We start from the raw sequence: 23,933 nt of genomic DNA, 5'->3' as shown, positions 1-23,933 counted from the left end.
CATTTTCAATTTTATACCTTTGCGATATAAAATTCCACTTGAAATTAACATACAATAATAAGTTGAATCATCCTTCTCAGTATTTATTACGATGTCACTTACACCCTGTATAAGTACACACAAGTAGTCCTAGCTATACAAGAAGCTACTGAATGGGATGATTCAGACCAATATCAAGTGGATTCCTGTCACAAAATTCATACAAATTTTAGTGCTTTTTTAAATTATTTTCCGTTCCATACTTTTGCGACAACTCAGAATCACGGCCTGTATCATCCCTCAATCTTATCGTTACGATGTGACTAATACTCTGTATAATAATATTTTATTTTTGGCGCAGGTTCTACACTATGGTGATGATCCTCGGTCTTCATTCGATGATATTCATCGGATACGGATACACCGCCAATCCGGAGTTTATTGAAAATGTAAGTAATGAAATAATGATAATAAAAAGTTTATTTCTCCACTTAAAAAAAATATTTAAGTAAGTTTTGTAAGTATATATATTTTTTTAATTTTTTAGCCATCAAAGAAAATACTTCTTTTTATTTATAAGGTTTAAGATACTTTATTTCTCAAAATAATACATTTGATTCGCTTACTGAGAAACAAACAATTTCATATAGTAGTTTTAAATAACATTGGAATTTGACTAAGGTGGGTAGGTACTTAAATAACATTCCGAGACTTACTATAGTAATTACAAATTAAAGAAACCTGCTTATTAGTTCTCTCTCTCTCTCTTTCTCTCTCTCTCTCTATTTAAGAGCTGCGCTCTTGTCGGTGGAGTAACCGCCATTCCTCTCTTCTTCCCGCCAAAACCTTCACCTCCCGATGCGACACGACCTGCACCTTCTCTTTTATTTGTTTCATAAATGTTATCCTAGGTCTACCCCTTCCTCTCTTCCCTTCAATTTTTCCTTCTATAATGTTAGTTATAAATAAATCGTGTCGTATCAGGTGGCCAATCATATTTCCTCTCCGGTTTTCTATAGTCTTCAATATGGTTCTCTTTTCTTCAACTCTTATTAGTTACACATCCCAATTGGATACATTATTATTTAAGTATACTTCATCTTGAGCAGACATGGAACCTTTTATTTTAAATAATATTCCCCGATTGCTCGAAGACGCCTATTTCAATTTGGAAATCAATAATTAATCACATTAAAGCTGAACAACACCATCTATAATTGTTTTTGGTGAACTTTTTTTTTTTTTAGACGTGACTTATTGTAGATTTGCCGCAGATGGCATTAACTACTTGGCCGGACAAATGGGGAGCGCTGAAGGCTCTCACCCGGTTTTTTGGTGAACGTAGCCTGGTCCGACATTGCTTCGATGTTGACTCTAGGCATAATAGTCTAAACAGGTAGATCCACAGATTAAGTAATATGCAACTGCCTAACGGATGTTGCGTACAATTTGTACTTTTAGTACTTATTTAGTACTTACCGTGGCGAGTATAATATATATCAATTTAACGCAGTTTCGTGATTTATCTTCACAATGTTGAGAAATGTAAGATTAACTTTAAGTGGGTAATTGCTGAGACTGTTACAAATGGTCATGTGATTATAAAAAAAGTAATTACCTACACCTTTGTAGAACAATTTGAAATGCTACAATAATAATAAATACTACTTTTTTATTTGAACAAAATTTTCCTGTACCCAATGGTGCCTGGAAGAAATTTCTGCCTGTGTATGTGTTGCCCTTATTTCTGTATCTTGTGGCCATTGTGCTCAATAAAGTTTTTATCTATCTATCTAAATGACTGTACTCATTTATAAGTGCAAAGGTAGAAATGCCAATGCACTCGTATATACTCTATCGAAAGTTGCCTGGAAAGATCTCTTTCAGCTAGAAGGCCGCGTTTTGCCCACTTATATTTTTTCCTTGTTCTATTTGTTATGTGGTTGTGTGTGCAATAAAGTTTTATTCGTTCATTCACACATAAACTCACGTTCGAATTCCCAATAGGGTGGGCAGAGCCGCAAGGAATCAAAGACAACTAAGATGTATTGTCTAAGTATGTTTTAACCCAATTAATGTGAAAATACATACGTACATAAACTCGCGCCTATTTCCCACCGGGGTAAGCAGAGACTATGGAATACCATTTGCCTCGATCCTGACACACTTCTAAAAGTAAAAATATGAACTTAGTTATTCTGATTCCAGCAATTACCTCCCAATTTTATTTTGCGTTATACTTAACTCTCTGTTTCATACGAAGAACGAAACATACGATCGTAACCACCCGATTTCTCTAGCCATAGAGTTAGGCTAATCAGCTCGCGACAACAAACAGTTCAGGACCCCGATACCGACCCCGCCGGCGTGGGGGACGTTTTCCCGAATTCAGCGCTTATCGCTATCGACCCAGTAAGGTTAATTAATTATTTCAAATAAAATCCTCTTAGACGACGCCCTGGGGCCTGTTTTATAAAACTTACAATTGTAAATTACAATGACAATTTGATGTACATTGCGGAGTGTGTGATCACAAATATTTTGCAGTTTCAAATTATCTACGTAATGAACACCAAATTGTCGTTGTAATTTACAATTGTAAGTTTTATAAAACTGGCCCCTGAAAGCCGAGGTTTGCGCCCAACTGGGCACCCTCAGGCCTGTTATAAATTGAAGTGGGTGAGAGCCCTCAGCACTCCCCATTTGTCCGGCCAAATAGTTAATACCATCTTCGGCAAATGTACAATAAGTCACGTCAAAATATAAAATTATTTTTCATATCCACCAAAAACAAAAATAATAAATGTTTTTTACGAAGCGAATCCATTTTATAGCTGTAATTGTGTAGGTAATTATAATTACAGTAATTCCAATTACAAATTGTTATTATGGGCCGGCAGTAAATTAGGAAATGAGTTTTAGAATTTTTTATAACAATTTTCCTCAATTGTTACATCAACATTCAATGTACTTGATGGTAACAAGCACACTTTAGATAATATCTTATACTTACAAGCATTATGCTCTAAATACATTGCTAATCTTCTTCTATCGTGTGGGCTATGAGGTAGAACACCAACTCATCAACCCTGGTGTCACGGTTATTATTGAGTGATTCAAGCCTGCAATGTCCTTACCTTACCAAAAAAGGTCAGTCTCACAAACTGATATCGACAATGTCCCCGTTTGGAATCGAACCCGGACCTTTAGATTGTGAGCCCAACGCTCTAACCACTGTCTAGTGGTTGGATATTAACTCAGAATCATGGTCTGAATCATCCCCCTCAGTATTCATTACGACGTCACTCTCTCTCTCTTTATTTAAGAGCTGCGCTCTTGTCGGTGGAATAACCGCCATTACTCCATAGATAGGGCGTGTAGAACGGTGGTTGCCCCAATCGCCTTCCGTTCCGCAGTACACCGACCAATTTCTCATTCGGTGATGTTCTAGCTAGAGTCCTACCAGAATTCATTTCCTCGGCCTCCAACCAGTACTGATACCGCTGCTGCCCGGCATCGCGCTTTTGAAGTAGCGGTGCTTACTAATACCCTGAATAATAACTGTTTCTTTATTTCTTTCAATGTTCTGATTAAACAACGGACTTACGAAGTGTTTTTTTTTTATAAGACGTGTCCCTGTCGAGTATGGAACCCGGGTCGTAAACCTAACCACTCGACCAAGGAGGTCGTTCATTTAACAGTTTGCCTTATAATTATACTATGATGGTAACATGTTATATTGTGTAATGATTCTTTAAATTCAACCTTGTTTAGGGTTTAATAATAACTCAGTTGCAGGGTAATTGCCTTAAAAATGACGTGAAGGTAAACTCAAGGAGATTTTAAAACAAATGTTTCGTGATGCAATTCGAAACGACCGTTCATATTATTAGTTATTTTAAGACAATTACATACATACAAAAACTCACGCCTATTTCCCACTAGGGTAAACGTGTGTAGACTATGTTATTCCATTTTCTTCGATCCTGATACACGAAGAATTTAATCACTAAGACAATTACGTAAGACAGAAAACACAAGAAAAATTGCTCTGTGAGGTATGGGTTCTTAGTTCATCTTACGATGAACCTCTGACTACCCCAATTGGGATTATAGTCATTAGAGAGCAACCTCGGTTGAAGAGCGTCGTCATTGATTTACCACTATCGTAGATACAGCTCATACAGCGCTTGATACAAAAATGCGGCGAAAACTTGGCGCTTGTTTAGCTATAAATTCGTGCACAGCGGTATATACAATACATTCAATAAGATCGCGTCAAATTAAGAAAGTGCGCATCGTCTTATTACGTATATTAGCGCGTGGTGCTTCGTAACGCGGTCGGGTTATACTGCGACTCGGATTGACCAAGTACTCCCAGTCCGTTACCGCGTTTCAGTGTATTTTAAAACTAAAAAATTATTTTGGTGTGTTTTTCTGCGAAAATCAAAATGTTTATACTTAAATTAAATATGATGTTCGATCCTTATTTTTTCGCTTTGAGCTTCTATTTTTGCAAGTTTTTACCACGCCCTTCCGTGTTGCCTGATCGGCGCCTAATCGTGCACTGAGGTAAAGTACTGTCAACGTTGCTATATTAACAGTAATTTTGCGTCCCACTTCTTGAGCGCTGATGTTCAATCTACGGTAGCAGTAAATCTATGAGCGTCGTCATTACACCCAATGTCGCTTAGGGACAAGATGCGCGGCGGATGCTTTTTTACAGACATTGGTAGTCTATTTGGTTATATACGAGGTCAATGGTATATACCTGGAATGTAACGATTATAATACCCCCTAAGCCTCCACACCTATCGCAAGACATTTTCGCCGAAATGTCTTTTCCAATATAATAAAATATGTGACGTCATCTGAATATTGTCACGTCATGTCGCTCACAAAATTCCCTTTCATTGAATACTGACATGCTTTATGCGTCTATACACATTAGTGTAGTGGTACACCGAGAGAAAGAGCGATTTATAAAAACATATAATTTTTAAAGTTTTTCGCTGGCTGAACACTTCAGTTTTTTTTTCAGGCACACGATTTTACTCGTTCAGGGCCTATCGCTGTCGTCTCGCTAGGGTTTTATTAATTTATTATTAATTTTATTAATTGAGACCCCGTTTAACATGGATAACTGTCGTCAAGAAAGACTTAGAGAAATCCAGCTTAGAACCAATGACGATCCAGAAAAGACCACTCTGGCAACGAAGGATTAGGAGAGCCGATCCCAAATAGAAATGGGAAAAGGCCGGAAGAAGAAGAAGAAAATATCAATGTGGCTTTTTAGACCCCCAGTTGCCGTTATACCGATCTTTCAAATATAATCCTCTCAAACGACGTCTTGAGCCGAGGTTCGCGCCCAACTGGGCACGCTTCGGCTTGTTTACTTAAATGTGCTGTAGTTGTCCGGACCAGTAGTAAAAGCCATATGCTATAAATCTACGAAAAGTCACGTCAAAAAAAATATATAAATACTAGACTGGAAACAAATCTTTGACGGGCCAAGTAGTTCATCATCGCTGATTTAAGAGCTACGCTCTCGTCGGCGTAGCATTCTCCATGCTACTTTTTTAGGGAAAGTAGGGCAGTGGTTTCCCTCTTGCCTTCCGCCCGATATTTTATTTAATAAAAAAAAAAACAGTGGATCATCACCGAAAAATGGCGAAACATTTTTTTATTACAACATGTATTACCTTTCGTGGTAAAAACCCCAGTAGTTAAAGCCCATCCCGTTTTTCACTGGGTCCACTTACCTAACCTGAAGATTTGACAGGTTCGATTTTTTACAGAAGCGACTGCCTGTCTGACCTTCCAACCTGTGAAGGGAAAAGCAGCCCAATACAAAAAAAATCCAAGTAGTTACAGCTGTAAAAAAATGGGTCATTTGGAAAGTTTATCATGCCAATCCAGCAGGGACCACAAAATTTAAAACTACAAGTACAATTTAATTCAAATAGCTCTTTTTTGCGACTTGTTTTGCTAAACATCATTTTTTACAAGCTAAAGCTGAAAGAATTTAACCGAAATTAATTGATTTTATCGCGAAAAGTGCGTTACCGTAGCGATTACAAATTCCGCAAACAACCGGTGTGACACTTACCTTACGCAATTATTCTCTCGCGACCTAGAAGTGTCATTGACACCGCGCGTCTCGGCTTATGTTTTTTTTTTATATTTGACATTGATATAACCAGTATTGATATAACCACAAATGTTTCTATACTGGGAATATTTTCGTTGTAAAAACTCTTTAGTAGTAAACACACTGGCTAATTTTCTCTTTCAAATTGTTCTTTCTTGTTCTCTGGTCTTATCTGCCTATAGGTTAGGTAATAAAGCTCTCTTTACATTAGTTTTCCCTTTTTTTACAGTCGGGAACTTTCCCTAAGTGGGAACATTCCCGAGAACGGCACATACATACATACATACATAAACTCACGCCCGTTATCCCTAATGGGGTGGGCAGAGCCACAAGTAATCAAAGAAAACTTGCAGCCACTGTTGATACGATGTCGTAAGCTGGATATGATGAACCTTATGGTGATAAGGGATCAGCCTATCGCCCATAACATTAGTCCATCATGTTAGAGGACACAATCCCTCTGTCGGTTTTTACGACATGCCCGGGAAGACAAGCAGCTGAACGTGTTCTATGTTTTTTATTTGCTCCCAGAACAGCATAGAAGCAACGACACATCATTGGATATAAGTGCTTGTTAGGTATTGTAGTTGGGTTGTATTGTTGCTTTTAAATATAATAATTATTTAATATTCAATATTCTTTATTTGCATACTCTTTCTCTTCTTCTTTCTTTTTCTTTATTCGTAGCTACTGTAAATATTATACTCTTCTCTATACCCCTCTCTTTTTTTTTGTCATTTCTTCTCCTCAGCCATAACACCTTGCGGAATGACGTACGTAAATTCAAAAATGTTACATTGATTTTCAACAAGTTAATCCACGATAATAACGTTGAATAAATGATACTGATATCTGATTTGTAATAATAATATGTTTATGAATTTTAATCAAGAAAATGTAATAAGCACGACATTTTATCACGTTTTTCTATGACGTCATAGTGTGTTTTTTCATACAAATTCCGTAGTAATGTCGTGTTTTGACGTTTAGTAAAAAGTAACTGATTTGACTAGTAGGAAACTTGCCTATTATTGGGTCTCAAGTGTAGTATAAGGGGGGCAGCGCGTAACCATGACAACCAGAGACGCGGACGACCGCCATATTTGTTCATCTTATACGCCGGCGGGATTAAGGACAGAAAAGTTGCTAAACTTTGTTTTATTTGATAATTGTTCAAATTTACGTTGATCTAATTATCGCACGATTAAACACTGTTCCAATAGTTGGAGTAAAAGTGAAATCGTCACGGTTGGCAGTTTATGCCGATTTCTAACGATTGCTAATCCTAATTGCGTTAACTGATGACTAACAGATTGCGTGAAGCGTGGTAGCTCAGTTGACAGAACGCGTGGTTTACATCGCAAGGTCACGGGTTCAAACTCAGCTCGGACTGTTAATTACTGAACTCGAATTTAATAACAAAGAGAAAATATAAATCGAAAAAAATATGCTGAGGCGGCGACCTACATTTACGCACCGCGCAATATTGCAAATTAGCTATAAGTCTTCTTCTATCGTGTGGATTGCTAACCTCATCAACCCTGGTGTCAGGGTTACTATTGAGTCGCCAAAAGCCCCTGACTACTAACTTACATCATTAAGTAGTAACCGGGACCAACGGCTTAACGTGCCTTCCGAAGCACGCATCTTACTTTCGGACAATCTGGTGATCAGGTAGTAATATCCTAACCAAACTAGGGACCACAAAGTATTTTTGTCCCCACCGGGAATCGAACTCGGGACCTCCGGATCGTGAGCCCAACGCTCTTCCACTGGCCGTTAAAATGCCGTATGAAATGGTCGAACACATCATGAAATGATCAATTTCAAGATCTGGCCACGACATAATAATGAACTAAGGGTAAGGAGAGAGCTGGCACTGGCTTCCTATATTTTTAAGATAATCAGAGGTAAAATTATGAACGCGGATATATTACGGCACGTTGCCCTATGTGTCCCGGACGGGTACGTGCGACGCCGCCGCCGGCCGCCACTGCTGGCCGTGCCCCGCGGCCGGACCAACCTCCTCAACAAGGCTCCATTAACGCGAGCACTCTGCACTCTGAACCACGTAGCGGAAAAAACTGATCTATTTGTTTGTGCTCTGAGTGAGTTCAAAAAAGTAGCACTACTGATTATTTGTTATGAGGTTTTTTGACTTAATTAATTAATAAGGTTTATTATTATTTTTTATTTTTTTTGTTATATACCTACTTAATAATAGTTTGTTTTTGACACCTGTATAACGCATTAGTATTTTACTGTAATGCTGTATTGTGTGTGGTAGTAGTAAATAAATAAATATACACTCACAACAGAATTACTTACCTACGTTCAGTAACAGTAGTTGATAATGTTAGGAAACTAGCCACTTACAAGTGTACTAGTTAAACAGTTACTTAGGTTCACTTACCTAACCGTTAGAGGAAACTTGCGATTGGATGTAATCATTTAAGTTAACTTTACACTTGATGGAAGATGGAAATCGTGACGTCATAGTCAAGAACGCGTGATTTGCATTAAAAGGCCTCATCATAGAATAGAAGTAATACTACGTACAGCTCTACGGAGGAGCTCGGTGTGCAGCGGTAAACGCGCTCGGCCTGCGATTGTTGAAGTTAAGCAACTTTCGCAAAGTGGGTGACCACAAAAAAAAAGTTTTCATCTCGAGTTCCTCCGTGTTTCGGAAGGCACGTTAAGCCGTTGGTCCCGGCTGCATTAGCATTCGTTAATAACTATCAATCCGCACTGGGCCCGCGTGATGGTTTAAGGCGCGATCTCCCTATCCATCCATAGGGAAGGCCCGTGCCATAGCAGTGGGGGATGATGACTACGTACAGAATATCAACTCTCGGCTCCCCACCAGCGGCTGAGCTAGGTATACCTCACCCCTCTCGGTCTTACTTTAGTCTTCGATCGTATGGGCGTGAAACGTCACACGCACAGATGCGCGTGTACGATAACGTCGATGTGTAGTGTCTGTGTAAAACGAGGTGTTTTTTATGAAGTGTTCGAGGTGTGTTGGGGATTTAGAGATGCGGTGTGGATGCGGTGAATTTAAACATACGACAGTGTATACAGGGTGTTAGTGACATCTTATACATATATAAAAGGAGAAACTGACTGACTGACATATCAACGCACAGCCTAAACGGCTACACGTAGGCACTTGAAATTTGGAAGGGACGTAGCTTAGGTACCGTAGAGGTGCACTAAGTAAGAAATACCCGGAATTCCCACGGGAACGGGATTTAGCGGGAAAATCCTTTTGTATGAAAAATCTAAACCGCTTAAGTTAGACGTTTGAAATTTGGCATGCAGGTACCTTAGTTAACTTAAAGCTTAGTTGCAACAGGATATTGCAAAATTCCCACGGAAACGGGAGTTAGCGGGAAAAAAACATTTGTATGAAAAAATCGAAACCGCGTAAGATAGATGTTTTAAATCTAGCATGCATGCATCCCTTAGTAAATATAAAGTTTAGTTATGGCTGTATTTTGAAAAATGGGAGTTAGCGGGAAAAAAAATTGTATGTAAAAATCTAAACTGCATAAGTTAGATGCTTGAAATTTGATATGTACTCCCACACACACAAAGATCTCTCTTTTATAACACGCCACGCGGGCGAAGTCGCGGGCAAAAGCTAGTCGATTATAAAATTAGAACGTCTACTTAATTGTACTAAAAACGATGGTAAGGGTTTTTCTCATCTGAAATGTTTAATTCCAACAAAAAAAAACATGTACAATGATGCCAAGACGAGATGATATCGATTACAATGTCAAAAAGTTATCAGATCTCATGTTGAGCCAAGCTTCTAAATCCATACGACGTAACTATACAAACACTAAGTTCAAGCAAAATATTCAAATTCAAATTCAAAAATATCTTTATTCAATAGGTAACAAAGTTACACTTTGAATCGTCAATTTTACATAACGAACGTCTCATCCGCCTAAAACTACTGCAGCTTCTCACAACCTGTATAGGCGGGGAAAAGAAGCTGCAAGAAAAACCTCGGCACAGGGCCCTAGACGTTCTTTAAAAAAATAAAAATAAACATAAAATATTGGTATACAATTGAGTAATTTAGCTGCCTAATATCAGTTCTCAGACAGTTAATCCCATGCATTCATATCTTCTAAATAATCACTAACTTTATAATAACCTTTTTTGTAAAGTTTTTGTTTAACTGCCGTCTTAAAACAGTTGAAAGGCAAATTCTGAATGTCAATGGGAATCTTATTGTAAAAACGTATACATTGCCTCTTAAAAGATTTAGTAATCTTATGTAATCGATATGTACCTCTGACTATCCCAATCGGGATGAAGTCGTGAGCTTATGTTGTTATGTAACCTAAACCGTTCTTCCGCAGTCATACAGCGACTTCTTCAAGTCACTTCTCTTCAATGCTCGTGTGATCGTCCAGATATTCTTCGTGATGGGAGGGTTCCTCATGGCTTATAAAATGCTGGTCTACGCTGAAACACATCCCTTTACATTGAAGACTGTGCCTATGGCTCTTGTCAATAGATGGTTTCGGTAAGTTGAATACTCTGCCTTGTGATGATTATGACTCTCGCAACACTTCTAGCTATACAATATTTTGAACTGTAGATCAGGGGAGTTAAAAAGGCCACATCAAAGCAATTCCTCTAAAACAGCAATATTGCTATTTGACATGCAAACATGCATTGCGCACTTACCTCCTTTTATATGCGCAAATGTCAAGTTGGAATATTCCTTTTTGCTGGCGCCAAAGAATGTTTTCGGGGTACCGAACAGATCTTAGTACTTACCCCGTTAGTCACGAGTTGATAGTGTGCCTAGGGATCGACAATCCAACGGTGTCATGTTGGAAGTTGTATATATGCGTCTTGCTGTGTAAACTTCGATATCGCGTTTCACGACTGTTTTAAGACTGCATTATTGAATGTGGCGCCATCTGTTGCATGTGGGCGGAACTAGCTGGCTAATTAGTTGGGTCCGCCACACTTTTTTAGATGAATTGCTTTGATGTGGCCTTTTCATCGCCCAGTCTTCTCTTATTGTCTCCTGTGGGTTGTAGGGTCGACCACATCGACGTTACAATTGTTATTATTGAGCCTCTATAAGCCCCTCACAAGGCTCATGTAGAAACTAAGAACTAATCGACTGATGAACCGGTAGCGATAAGCGGTGAATGAGGAAAATCGTCGACCACGCATAGTCAATATTGGGATCCTGAAGTGCTTGCTGTCGCGAGTTGAGCAACCGAGCAGTGTTTGGAGCATACTTCGAAGCACGGATCATCTTGCCTTAGGTCAATTGGGTGATCAACCTGCTATGTCCTAACCAGACTAGGGATCAAAAAGTCCCCACTGAGAGAAGAATAAACGAAATATCTACAAAATTCCTAAACCTAACAATAAAACTCTCTTCCAGATTAATGCCAGCAGTTTTAGTCGTGATGGGTCTGGCGATGACCTGGGTGCCCCATTTGGGTTCCGGACCGATGTGGGACGCGGTGGTCAAGCGTGAGCGTGACCTGTGTCGCAGCAACTGGTGGCAACTGGTTATTCTGATGCCCAACCTGTTTCCTTTCGAGCATCTCTGTTTACCTCAAGCTTGGTGAGTATGAATGCTAGCTGATTGTAAATTGAACTGTAAATAATTCTTTTTCTTTAGATATATTACAGAATGCTTTTGCGAATCAATTTCAACGTTGTGTACAGTGATTTGCCGTTTCTAGAAATGTTCCTTAAGCGCCAATGTTCCCGTTGTAAAAAAAATCTTTAATAGCTAGTTGTCGATTGGCTGCGCAAATATTTTGACTGCCACCATCCCTACTAATATTATAAATGCGAAAGTAACTCTGTCTGTCTGTCTGTTACGCTTTCCCGGTTAAACTTATCAACCGAATTTGATGAATTTAAACACAGACAAACTTTAGACCCTGAGAAAGGACATAGGCTAAAAAAGGGCCGAAGAGGTTGAAAGTTTGAATGGGATTTCTTAATTTTAAAAGATAAAACCATGAAACTTTATATTTAAGCACTTGATAAGAAATAATCCTACCCTACCCTACTCTCTTTTATCCAAATGCTATACCCAAATCTATACCGTTCCTTTAATATAATCCTTTATATTCAAATTAAAAGTAGGTACGCAGACGAAGTGGCGGGTACCAGCTATCATTCATAAACAAGTCACACAAATTTCGAAGTTACGCATTTGAAGAGCATTGCTCGTGATCCGGCAGAGTAAATGATATAAAGAAACGGTTGCAGACAGATTTTGTTATTATTATAAGTTTGTCAGCAACATTCGCCAGAAAGCACAATTTTGCGAGTCACACGATGTCTTCATAAAAAATAAAGTTACAAAACAATTGTACAAGGTTTATTTTCGTGCACACAAACGTAAAACGTGCATGTTTGTATTTCGTAATGACTCCCCACGTGTGGGTTTCCAATTTATAACATTTGTCTTTCAACATGTTTATGCTGACAAAACTCATCATCTTCCTAGAATTATTCCATTTTGCACAGGGTCCGCTTACCTAATCTGAAAATTTGACAGGTCCGGTTTTTCACAGAAGCGACTGCCTGTCTGACCTTCCAACCCGCGAAGGAAAAGCCAGCCCAATACGGGTTAAGTCACATACCTCCGAATGCATTTCTCGGGAATGTGGGTTTCCTTACGATGTTTTCTTTCACCACTGGGGACGTAGTAATCATTTATGATCCAATTATTCATAATGGCCTGTGCTGGATTCGAACCTGCGACCTAAAAGTGAGATGCAAGCATTCTACTAACTGGGCTACCATGGCTCTCGACGGGGATGGAAAGCATCTGAGGGATTAAAAAGTCCACATTGAAGCAATTCATCGAAAAAAGCAACACTTATTGCTTGTAGAGGAAGCAAGAGAAGTATGTCAGGATCAAAGCGAATGGAATTCCATAGTTTCTGCTTACCCGGTGGGAAATATGTTTGTAGATAAACAATGCAAATTGAGAGCCATTTGATAAAACCAGTTAAAATACACACTTAGTTGCGACGTAGCACAAATTCGCGAAAGACGCTAGAATTAAGATACCTACTTAGATAATGAAACAACTGGTACATATTTAGGTAAACACGAAAACCTGCAAAAAGTAATGCCGCTTAAAGGTTGTCTGGAAGAGATTGGCTTTTAGCGATATGATCTCTGCGTGAGTAAACCCACATCCCCGTGAAATGCATTTTCGGAGGTATGTGACCTAACCTGTATTGGTTTTCCTTTGCGGGTTGGAAGGTCAGGCAGGCAGTCGCTTCTGTAAAAAACAGGATATGGTCAAATCCTTCAGGTTAGGTAAGCGGACCCTGTAAAAAACGGGATAACTAGGGAGATGATGAAGGATTTCCATCCCCGGTCCGTCCGCTGCCAGTGTTTCATTATGGTTATGTATGAGACATGTAGATAATATCATATTAAAGTAAGCTTGCTTAAGAACTAAAAGCTTATGCAATATAGTTAGTTAAAAACAACGATTTAAGTAAACATTTTGTAATGTCATGGAACTTAAACTTTGCTTAAAATTACAAGTGCATTACTCAACTTAGGGCTAACATTTGAGTTAATGAAACATTTACCGTGATTATGTCAGTGTTAATAAAAATGAGTAAATAAGTCGTAAAAATCGAGTACTAAGTTTTTAAATATTGGTTTGAAAAAGTTATTACTCAACTAATGTGATGTTTTGACTAAGCTACATTTGAGAGACAGTGTGTTTTCTAACAAGTTAGATCATAATAATTATTGGCAGTGGGTTGATGAGCCTATCATTAATAACATTTATCAACATCATATCAACATATCATAATATATCATGTCAACATACCAAGAAATGTGTTTCGAAGATATGTGCACAGGCCTAAAACAATGATTTTCGAATTTGTTTTCGAATTCATGTTTGGATCATAAATTATTATCACGTGCTCGGCGGTGAAGAAAAACATCGTGAGGAACCCACATTACCGAGAAATGTATTTTCGGAGGTATGTGACCTTACCCTATATTGGGCTGGTTTTCCCTTCGCGGGTTGGAAGGTCAGACAGGCAGTCAAGTTAAGTATCTTCAGATTACCTCTGGCTCGCCCCTTTAGGGACTAATACCATAGAATAAGACATAATACTAGGTATAGAACGGCAACTTCCCCGCTCCCCACCAGCGGTTGAGCTAGGTTAACCTCACCCCCGGTCTTACTTTAGTCTTCAATCGTATGGTGTTAGACGTCACACAGATGCGCATGTACGGTCACGAGCATTAATATATAATATACACTTTGGTACCATGTCACATTAACTTTTTGACAAATTGAACTGTAAGTCTCACTAAATGTCAAATATGTTAGTGCGACAGAGTCCTAAAGTGGGTACATTATATTGTTCATGTTTATGTACGATAACGTCAATTTATAGTGTCTATGTACAGGTTTTGTGGCGGGAAACGGGAACGGGACAATTGCTTTCTTCATTGAATAATCTAAATAATTAATACGAAGTGGTGTTTTGTGGTTAATGCATTAAGTTAGTCGGAAGACGTTCGCGAGTGTTATTATATCGGAGTAGTAGTTTTCGCTTCGTGCCAAGAAGCCGCTTCATAACTCGAAACTTTATGCGGACTTTTGAGTTAATTCGTTTGGGGTTCGGAGTAGGAGTCTACTCCGGGGGTGGGAGCTTAGGTTTCATCATCATCACCTTCCATCATTTCATTAATCATCAAGAAAAAAAATACGTAAGACATGGCTGTATGGGCATAGTTCCCTTTGCCTTACCCTTCGGGGAAAACCAAAACAAAAAAAAATGTGTGCGTCAAGCTAGCGGCCTCAAAAAAAAAATGGGCACGAAAAAATAATTTGACCATACCAAAAAATTGTACTCTTATTGAAAAAAATAGTACCTGTTGTAAAAAAATTAGTACCATCACGGTTCTGGATTTATAGCCATGCTTTATTGCACTTGCTAGCTTGACGGTGAGCGAAATTTGGCGAGAGTTAACGACAAGGTCTTTCGCTTTGATTTAAACGCCAAAAAATAGTACCGAAATAGTACTCACCCCCTGCAAAATACCGAAAGTAGTACTTCAACAGTTCCAAAGTTATAAAGGCAGTTCTTTGATCCCGCTAGCTTGACGTTTTGAAAATACCTATTATCTGGGGAATGCTTGCATACTTCAGTTTGTAACTAATGTTAATAAACTCGTATGAAATAGTACTCCCTACCATCATAATTTGGACCTGATTCTCTTTGTAGAAATATGTCAAAAAGTCATTATAACCTATGTCATACATTTATCAAGACAAGTACAGTCGCGAACAAAATTATTACACATGGTCAAGAATGTTGTCAGATTTTAGTATTTTTCCCCATTTTTGGGTAAAAATTGGTGAAGTGTCAGGGTTGTCAGATGAAAGTAATATCATTGTTGAAACTCTTTGAGTTATTCTACAAATACTGCAAATTGTTTATTAACAAACACTTCGATCCGTAACAAATTCAACATAAAGGTATAAATTATAAAATAAAACAGCAGATTAAAAATGTATTATGATGTATTAAAATCACAGATTGTTTTCGATAAGAACTAGACCCATGCAGCCATTTTCTATTAAAATTAGTGCATATGGGTGTATGCAATAGGATTTTTTTGTAATAGCAGCACTCTGAAGTGCAAAGAAATGGTAGGGTAGACCTCCAAAATAGCAATACTTACGAATAAATTGTGAGGTTATGTAATTGTCTACGTGACTGTATCAACAACAAATGTATGGCATAGGTTATGATGATTTTTTAACATTTCTACAAAGAGAATCGGATCAAAATTATGATGGTAGGGAGTACTATTTCATACGAGTTTATTGACATTAGTTACATACTGCAGTATGCAAGCGTTCCCCAGATAATAGGTATTTTCAAAACGTCAAGCTAGCGGGATCAAAGAACTGCCTTTATAACTTTGGAACCGTTGAAGTACTACTTTCGGTATTTTGCAGGGGGTGAGTACTATTTCGGTACTATTTTTTGGCGTTTAAATCAAAGCGAAAGACCTTGTCGTTAACTCTCGCCAAATTTCGCTCACCGTCAAGCTAGCAAGTGCAATAAAACATGGCTATAAATCCAGAACCGTGATGGTACTATTTTTTTTACAACAGGTACTATTTTTTTCAATAAGAGTACTATTTTTTGGTATGGTCAAATTATTTTTTCGTGCCCATTTTTTTTTTGAGGCCGCTAGCTTGACGCACACAAAAAAATGTCTATATACAACGAGGTGTTTTGTAGGGGTGTGCTAACGGCCTGTAGGTATTTATGTAACATATTGTTATTGGAAGTATCATGACACACATGATCGCATGCCGGAAGCTTGTAATTAGAAGAGGATGCGACGTTGCCTCACAATCGTATCGCAACGCATCCCTAATTGACATAAATAGGGACTTCCTTTTGAAATTGCTAAGGTATTTCGTAGGTTATAGTGTTAAATGGTATTTATTCCTTATGAACGACACCAATATTACAAGATATCGGAGATACATAACCTCCAGGTCCCCACGGTCCTGCAGGAGATCGGACGTCGAGTAGACCAGCACAGGGCTCGTCTTCAGCACCACATTAATACCCTCGCAGCCCAGCTGACTAACAAGGAGCCGACAATGACACCAGGGGAGTTAAAATTACCACATCGAAGCAATTCATCTAAGAAAGCAATATTGCTATTTGACATTTGTTTGCATTGCGCACTTCAAATTGCAATATTGCTTTCTTAGATGAATTACTTCGATGTGGCCATTTTAACGCCCCAGATCCTACAATTGTGCAAAAGAGTGCCATTAATCCATCATTGTTAGAAAGGACACAATCTGTTGTAATCATTATCAATTTTTACGATATGGTCAGAAAGACAAGCAACTGAATATGTTTCTTTTCTTTGCATTTATTTTTATTTACTTATTTTATTTCTATTATTAGACGGTGATACGGTTCACCTCCTATCACGTTGGTCTAACAGAAAGCTCCGTGAGGTGTGGGTACTTAGTCCATCTTGCGATGGATATACCACTGAAATATAGTCCCCCAAATATCGTCGTAAACTTTATGTAATGTGATGCTTAATAAAACTTATTTATTTCGCTCTCATCAGGTACCTTGGCACAGACACGCAACTATTCCTCATAACCCTCGTCTTACTGCTTATCATCTGGCGATGGCCCAGGAGCGGGGTTCCAGTATTGTCCATCGTGATGGTTGTCAGTCTGCTCATCCCATTCTTGCAGAGCTACTTCATGGATCTCTTGCCAATTCGCGTTAGCATATTCCCCGAGTAAGTGACAGTCATCAGATTTTTTTTAGGTATTGAGAAGTCCGTGGTTCAATGGTGGAGTGTTGGGTTCACGATTTTAAGGATTTGTTGCACCTAGTTTGGTTACGACATTGCAGACTGATCGCTTGATTGTCCGAAAGTAAGATAATCCGTGCCTTAGTCGGCTTGTTAAGCAGGTCACGGCTATTATTTACCTCTACCAACCCGCAGTGGAGCAGCGTGGAGGCATATGCTCCATACGCTCTCCGGTTGATTGAGGGGAGGCTTGTGCCCAGCAGTCGGACATATTGCTGGCTGTTTATGATATGACTATTTTATTTAAATATATAGTCGTTACAAACGTGAGCCATGTGAGGAGCCTTCGGCGATTCACCACCAGGGTTGATGAGGTTATTCATTGACATTCACACCCCACACAAAAAATACCTGGAAGACGTATGTATCTACTATAAATCTATCATGGAGCTGTCGCTCATAACTTTCAAAACAGCCAACAGCATTCAAAACAAAATAAGACTACTAATATGTAACGACGGAAATCCAAAAAATCTTCATGGCGCTCAAATCCTTCATCATGATAATGTATGTCTTTTTGTCAGATCAATCCGAGACATATTTGGCTACAACGACACTTTCTACCACGCCTACGTGTCAGCTCAAGGCAACTGGGCGGGCTACCATCTTGGGGTGCTCACAGCATATTTTTACCATAAAGCGCAGACTAAGAAGTGGAACTTGGGTGAATCTATGGCAAGTTAACGTTCCTATTTCTTTTCTCCACTAAACACAGTGAAACAGCATATTGAAGTATCTTCAGAGGAGAGGCTTCTGTCCAGCATAGTGGTATATATTTTGTCCAAGTCCAAGAATTCATTTGAAATATATGTTGTGAAGGACGCGTGATTAACATCGTCGCGTCACTGATTTGAATTCTGGTCAGCATCATCATCACCGAATTTGACTTTGTGATGCTTGAATTCATGTTTCGATCATAGATAATTGCTAAATTGCCAAATAAAACCACACGATGATGTGGTTTCCAGAATTAGCGTCCGGTTAATTCCAAAACTTTGAGCTAACTTTTAATATTTGGAACCAATCATATCCACCATAACCATATCAACCATAGCTGGTGAGGAGAGGGTATATACCTGTTTCCATATTTTTCATAGTTCACTTTTTAAGCAGTCGTGTTTTTATTTTTTACTTTTCTTCCACAGCTTATGAAGCTCCTCTTCATCACGTCAGTTCCGGTGGCCATGGGCACTGTCCTGATGGGTTGGGACCTCCACCACAGAGAAGCATCAGCCTTCGAGTCTGCTGTTTTCAACGCCCTCAACCAGAACTTCTTCGCTCTGGCCATCTGTGTCTTCATCATCGGGTATTTCTACAGAGCCAATAGTAAGTGCTTTATGGTTTGCTGATTCTGAGATCGTTCAACCATTTCAATCATTATAATAATAGTGCCATAGGCCCCATAGCTCCAGTATCCGGTCCATTAACCCCCAACACATTAGCCCTGCTCCTTTTGTCCCTATAATCTGCAATAATTCTACACGAACCGGGGATTGTCTTTAGGTGCACTCTGGGACTCTATAGGCCCGAGATATGGAAACGACATACATAAGAATAAAACACATTTTTGCACACAAATTTACAAGAAATGTACAGGATAAACTTATTTTAAGGTGGGAAAAGGCGGCCTTATCGCTAAGAGTGATCTCTTCCAGACTACCTTCGATAGAATATAGTACACTTGTACAGCTGCCAATATATATAAAATAATTTACATACGTATATAATGTATTTATAGATTATACTGTAATGTGAAAGTGACTGTCTATTACATTTTCACACCCCTACGGGAACACGACGAATTGGACGAGTTACGACTCTTTATCTCGTTCTGGCAAATGACTATTCTGAGTGACAGAAAAGGATAGACGCATACGAAAGTGAACGTCTGCTGTGTTAACAAAACTTACAAGTCTACACGTTCACAAGCTACAAGTTACTTACAAGTACATGTAAATTACGTTTATAAAAAAAAAGTAGAGGGTTTGTAAAATATACTTTTGAAATTAATGTTGGCAGTTGTAACGTGTAATTTACAAGTGTAGTTTTGTTAAACAGGGCACTGGAAGTGTTTTCCAGATAGATGAAGTTGCCAATAATATAACTTATACTGGGTGTTAGTGACATCGTAACGAATACTGAGGGGGTTGATTCAGACCAAGATTCTGAGTTAAAATCAAGTGGAATTTTCCGTCGCAAAATTCATGATTTTTTTTTTGGTTTTTTTAAATTATTTTCAATTCTATACTTTTGCGATGGAAAATTCCACTTGATTTTAACTCAGAATCTTGGTCTGAATCAACCCTTAAAGTTTTCGTTACGATGTCACTAACACCCTGTATAGGGTATAATTTAACAAGAAAAATTTTCATGAATTTTTTGACACGAAATTCCACTTGATATCAACTCAGAATAATCAGATGAATCATCCCTCTCAGTATTTGTTACGATGACACTTACACCCCGTACAAGTACATACGGTAGCCATATAAGTAGGTATAGGTGTTAGTGACGCCGTAACGAATACTGAGGGGGATGGTTCAGACCATGATTCTGAGTTGATATCAAGTGGAATTTCGTGTCAAAAAATTCATGAAAATTTTTCTTTTCTTTTTAATTATTTTCCAATCCATACTTTTGCGACGGAAATTTCTACTTGATATCAACTCAGAATCATGGCCTGAACCACCCCTTAAAGTTTTCGTTACGATGTCACTAACACCCTGTATAGGGTATAATTTAACAAGAGAGGAACAATTTATTGGTCTTGTTTCCCATCAACAAAGTTTACACATGATGTTGTCAGTTATGACGTTTAGTAAAGATCTCGTTAATAATTGGATAGTTTCCTTTTATGTTATGAAATTCTGATTACTAAAACACATAATCCGGAGATCCGGGGTTCGAATCCCGGTAGAGACAAATCACAAAAATCATTTTGTGATCCTTAGTTTGGTTAAGACATTACAGGCTGATCACCTGATTGCCTAAAAGTAAGATGATCCGTGCTTCGTAAGGCACGTTAAGCCGTTGGTCCCGGTTACTACTTACTGATGTAAATACGTAGTCGTTACATGAGTCATGTCAGGGGCCTATGACGGCTCAATAATCAACCTGACACCAGGTAATTTTTAAACATATTAAGTTATATTTTCTAATGTAACTAAAATTTTGTTTAGAAATCTACGTTGGTTCCGTGGAATGGGGTCCCCTCCAGCCGCTAGGAAGGATGTCGTATTGCGCCATGCTGCTTCACGCCACCATTCTCAGGACATATGGTGGACAGATGAGAAGATCTTTCTATGCCACGGATTACACGGCTGTAAGTATTTATAATTAAAATAAGCTCACGACTTTAAGTCAAAGTAAGAGTATTTATTGCACACCGTACGGTAAACAGTTGTTATAAAAAAAATAGTGCCACATATGGACCCGGGGAATAGCAAAAAACAAGAAAAAATAACATAAGAAAAACTGAATTAAGACAGTAATACAAAAAAATAAATAATAATAATTAGTTAACTTAAAAAAATAAAATCAAAAATCATCATCACTAATTTTTAGCTATCTCCATTCTTGTCTATCAAAGACCTCAAAATTCCTCAAATTCCGTCACTTCCTTATAAGACGCGTCGTTCGCACGTCGTTAATCAAAAAATAAGAAAGAAAAATTTAAAAACTATAATCTAACAATATTTACAGCACTTAAAAGGCCGCAAAGGCAATAAGGCCACCCAAATTGTACTGTATTCATGTGTTATGTCTGATTGTTGAATTTAGTTCTGTGCAATAATGTATATTTGATTTGATTTGATTTGTATATTAGCCTTGACACATGGCATCCTCTAAACAAGCTCTGAAAGAGGAAATACTTCAACCTCGTCATTGCCGTAATATCAGGGTGAAGTTTGCTGTCACAAGCTGATTAGCTACCTCTGTGGCTATGATAAGATGTTGAAATCTAGACTTGTTTTGTTCTAAAGTATCCATGATGCGATAAAAAATTGCGAAAACTTTCTTTGCGACACAAGTAACTTATTAGCCCTAGTTTGAGAACGTCAAATGTTTGTACCTACCTTACTTAACCTGCTTTAACCTACTTTACTTAATTTCTTGATTTTGATGATTGTAAAAGGGTAAATGACTTAGCCACTATTAGGTGGAGACTTGTAATTAGCCTTTAGTTATTGTCTGGTTATTATTTTAGAAAATGTATATGGCCGTAAGTCTTCCTCAAAATAAATAAATAAATAAATAATCGGGTCGTCAAGAACGAATTTTCAATTAACCTCGATACAGTTTTTAATTTCAACAATTTCGTTAAACGATGCCTCTAGAAGAGCTTGCAAAGTATTCATTTCCTTAATGGAATTTATTCTTCTCTCTCTTGTTTCAGATAATGCTGTACGCTGGTATAGTTACGACGACGTATCTCTTCTCTCTGCCTCTCTACTTGTTTGTGGAAGCACCTTCTTGCCAGTTGCAGAAACTCCTCCTCGGACCCAAGAGGAGGAAGAAGGAGGAACATGATGCTAATGCTAACCAGGTAAGTTAGTGCTTATGACCAGCTAAGAAAAGAGACGGGTTTCTAAACGTAAGGTTTTCTTGGAGATTTTTAAGGTTTGACAGAATGTATCAATTGTTTTTTTATGTTATATTACTTACAATTGAAGGTTGTGAATGCCTTCAATAGTACCCAGTAACAACCTCCAGGTCCAGTGATTGAGCGTTGTGTTGTAAAATCACTTTGTGATCCCTAGTTTGATCAGGACACTACGGGCTGATTACTTGATTGTCCAAAAGTAAGATGATGCGTGCTTCGGAAGGCGCGTTAAATCGTTGGTCCTGGTTACTACTTACTGATGTAAGTACATAGTCGTTACATCAAGGGGCTATTATTGAGAATATGTGATAAATCACATATTTAGCCATATCTCAAATTCGTGAACTGGTTAATAACATTTATTTAACAGGAAGGCTTATATACGTATGTTGAATTAATTTATTTTCTATAATTGACGCTTGTTTTTTAAACTTATTTTTTTTCTATTCTGTCTCATTCAGTATTTCAAATACAATTCCTGTAATTGTATGCGAATAAATACTCATTGATTCATTTATTCAATTACTCGTTCATTCCTCTAACTAAACTATCCTTAGTAGAGCAGCTATATGTGGTATAACTGATATGTCCTAAAAGCTTTTTTTTTTAATTTCAGGTGAAACCTGGCATATCTACCGTGTCAGTATCAACGGTGTCTACTCATATATAAGTTTATTCGCTTATTATTATTGATGTGAAAAGTAATGAAGTAAAAAGTACTCTATTAGACTTCATTGAAATAGGTACTGATTTTATGCTCCTCGTCATAATTTCTTCTTGATACTAGTCTTTTTCTGTGAAACTTACTCTTATAAGCTAAACATTGATAGAGCGTTTTGTAAGATGAGCGCCATCTATTAACGTAGAGTTGAAACCTATAAAAATGTTACAATATTAAAGCGCGTTTTAAAAGATGAGTAGCGCCATCTATTGGTTTACTGTTGGAACTATTAAGTGAATGTCCTTACAACTTATGCAACCAATCTTTGGCAGTGAAACTATTTGACGTAAATAACGTATGATATAATTCGATAGCTTTACGGTGCGGCAAAACAACCCTGAGAAACCTGCAGATACTCATGAAGATATACGAAGCAGTTTGTGAAGTCCATCTTGGAGTATGATTCGCCCATCGACGATATAAACTCCTATTAACAGACAAAAGAGTTCTGTCAACACATCCGATAAAATTAACTAATAGATCATGTGACGTTTAGATACATAAAAAACAGCGACAGTCATTAATTTGTATATGTCAGCAAACTTTTTTTGTCGTCTATGTAGAGGTCATTTTATTCTGCATTCCGTCATATTCATATTTGCAAAAGCAAATATCGGCTGCGGTGCCTTCCGGCTTTCATAGTAGGTGGTGTGCGAAAAAAGCCGAATCCCGGAAGGCATGCGTGAGAATGCAACGTCCCTTAACCCCTTACCTCAGCTAGTTGACAGTATAATTTCTATGTCAAAAATCGAACATTAACAGTTTTTTTACAAAACGAAGACTAAAAGATAAAATAGCTTTAAAATATAGTTCGTGACACAAAAAAAGATCCGTGACCGCGTCGTTACTGGCGTAGATTCTGCATAGTATTATTTTGACTTGTCAATTAGTTTCGAATTTGAATCTGTCGACTTCTTTTGTTGCGTGAATTTATATTTTAAACCTAGTTGGTCTTTAGTCTTTGTTTTGTTATAACACTGTAAGCGTTTATTATTTGCTTGTATTGTCGATGGTCTCACACTCATTTTGGTAGTTGTTGGCGAATACATTTACAAACA

At 38.0% G+C, this 23,933-nt stretch overlaps 1 protein-coding gene across 1 annotated transcript in view; it reads left to right on the top strand.

The window, feature by feature from the left end:
• The window catches only part of LOC126377340 (regulator of hypoxia-inducible factor 1-like), a 39,787-nt gene extending 16,474 nt beyond the window's left edge, over nt 1–23,313 (top strand). The window contains exons 6-14 of the mRNA XM_050025045.1: nt 341–428; nt 10,507–10,673; nt 11,556–11,741; nt 17,297–17,476; nt 18,076–18,226; nt 18,697–18,877; nt 20,731–20,873; nt 21,948–22,097; nt 22,771–23,313. Coding sequence (XP_049881002.1) covers nt 341–428; nt 10,507–10,673; nt 11,556–11,741; nt 17,297–17,476; nt 18,076–18,226; nt 18,697–18,877; nt 20,731–20,873; nt 21,948–22,097; nt 22,771–22,824 — 1,300 coding nt within the window. The 3' untranslated portion in view covers nt 22,825–23,313. The remainder of the gene's footprint in view (nt 1–340; nt 429–10,506; nt 10,674–11,555; nt 11,742–17,296; nt 17,477–18,075; nt 18,227–18,696; nt 18,878–20,730; nt 20,874–21,947; nt 22,098–22,770) is intronic.
• Nucleotides 23,314–23,933: the final 620 nt, after the last annotated feature.

This window comes from Pectinophora gossypiella, chromosome 23 (assembly GCF_024362695.1).
Source record: "Pectinophora gossypiella chromosome 23, ilPecGoss1.1, whole genome shotgun sequence".
Classification (NCBI taxonomy): domain Eukaryota; kingdom Metazoa; phylum Arthropoda; class Insecta; order Lepidoptera; family Gelechiidae; genus Pectinophora; species Pectinophora gossypiella.
This window is presented reverse-complemented; position numbering and strand designations above follow the sequence as displayed.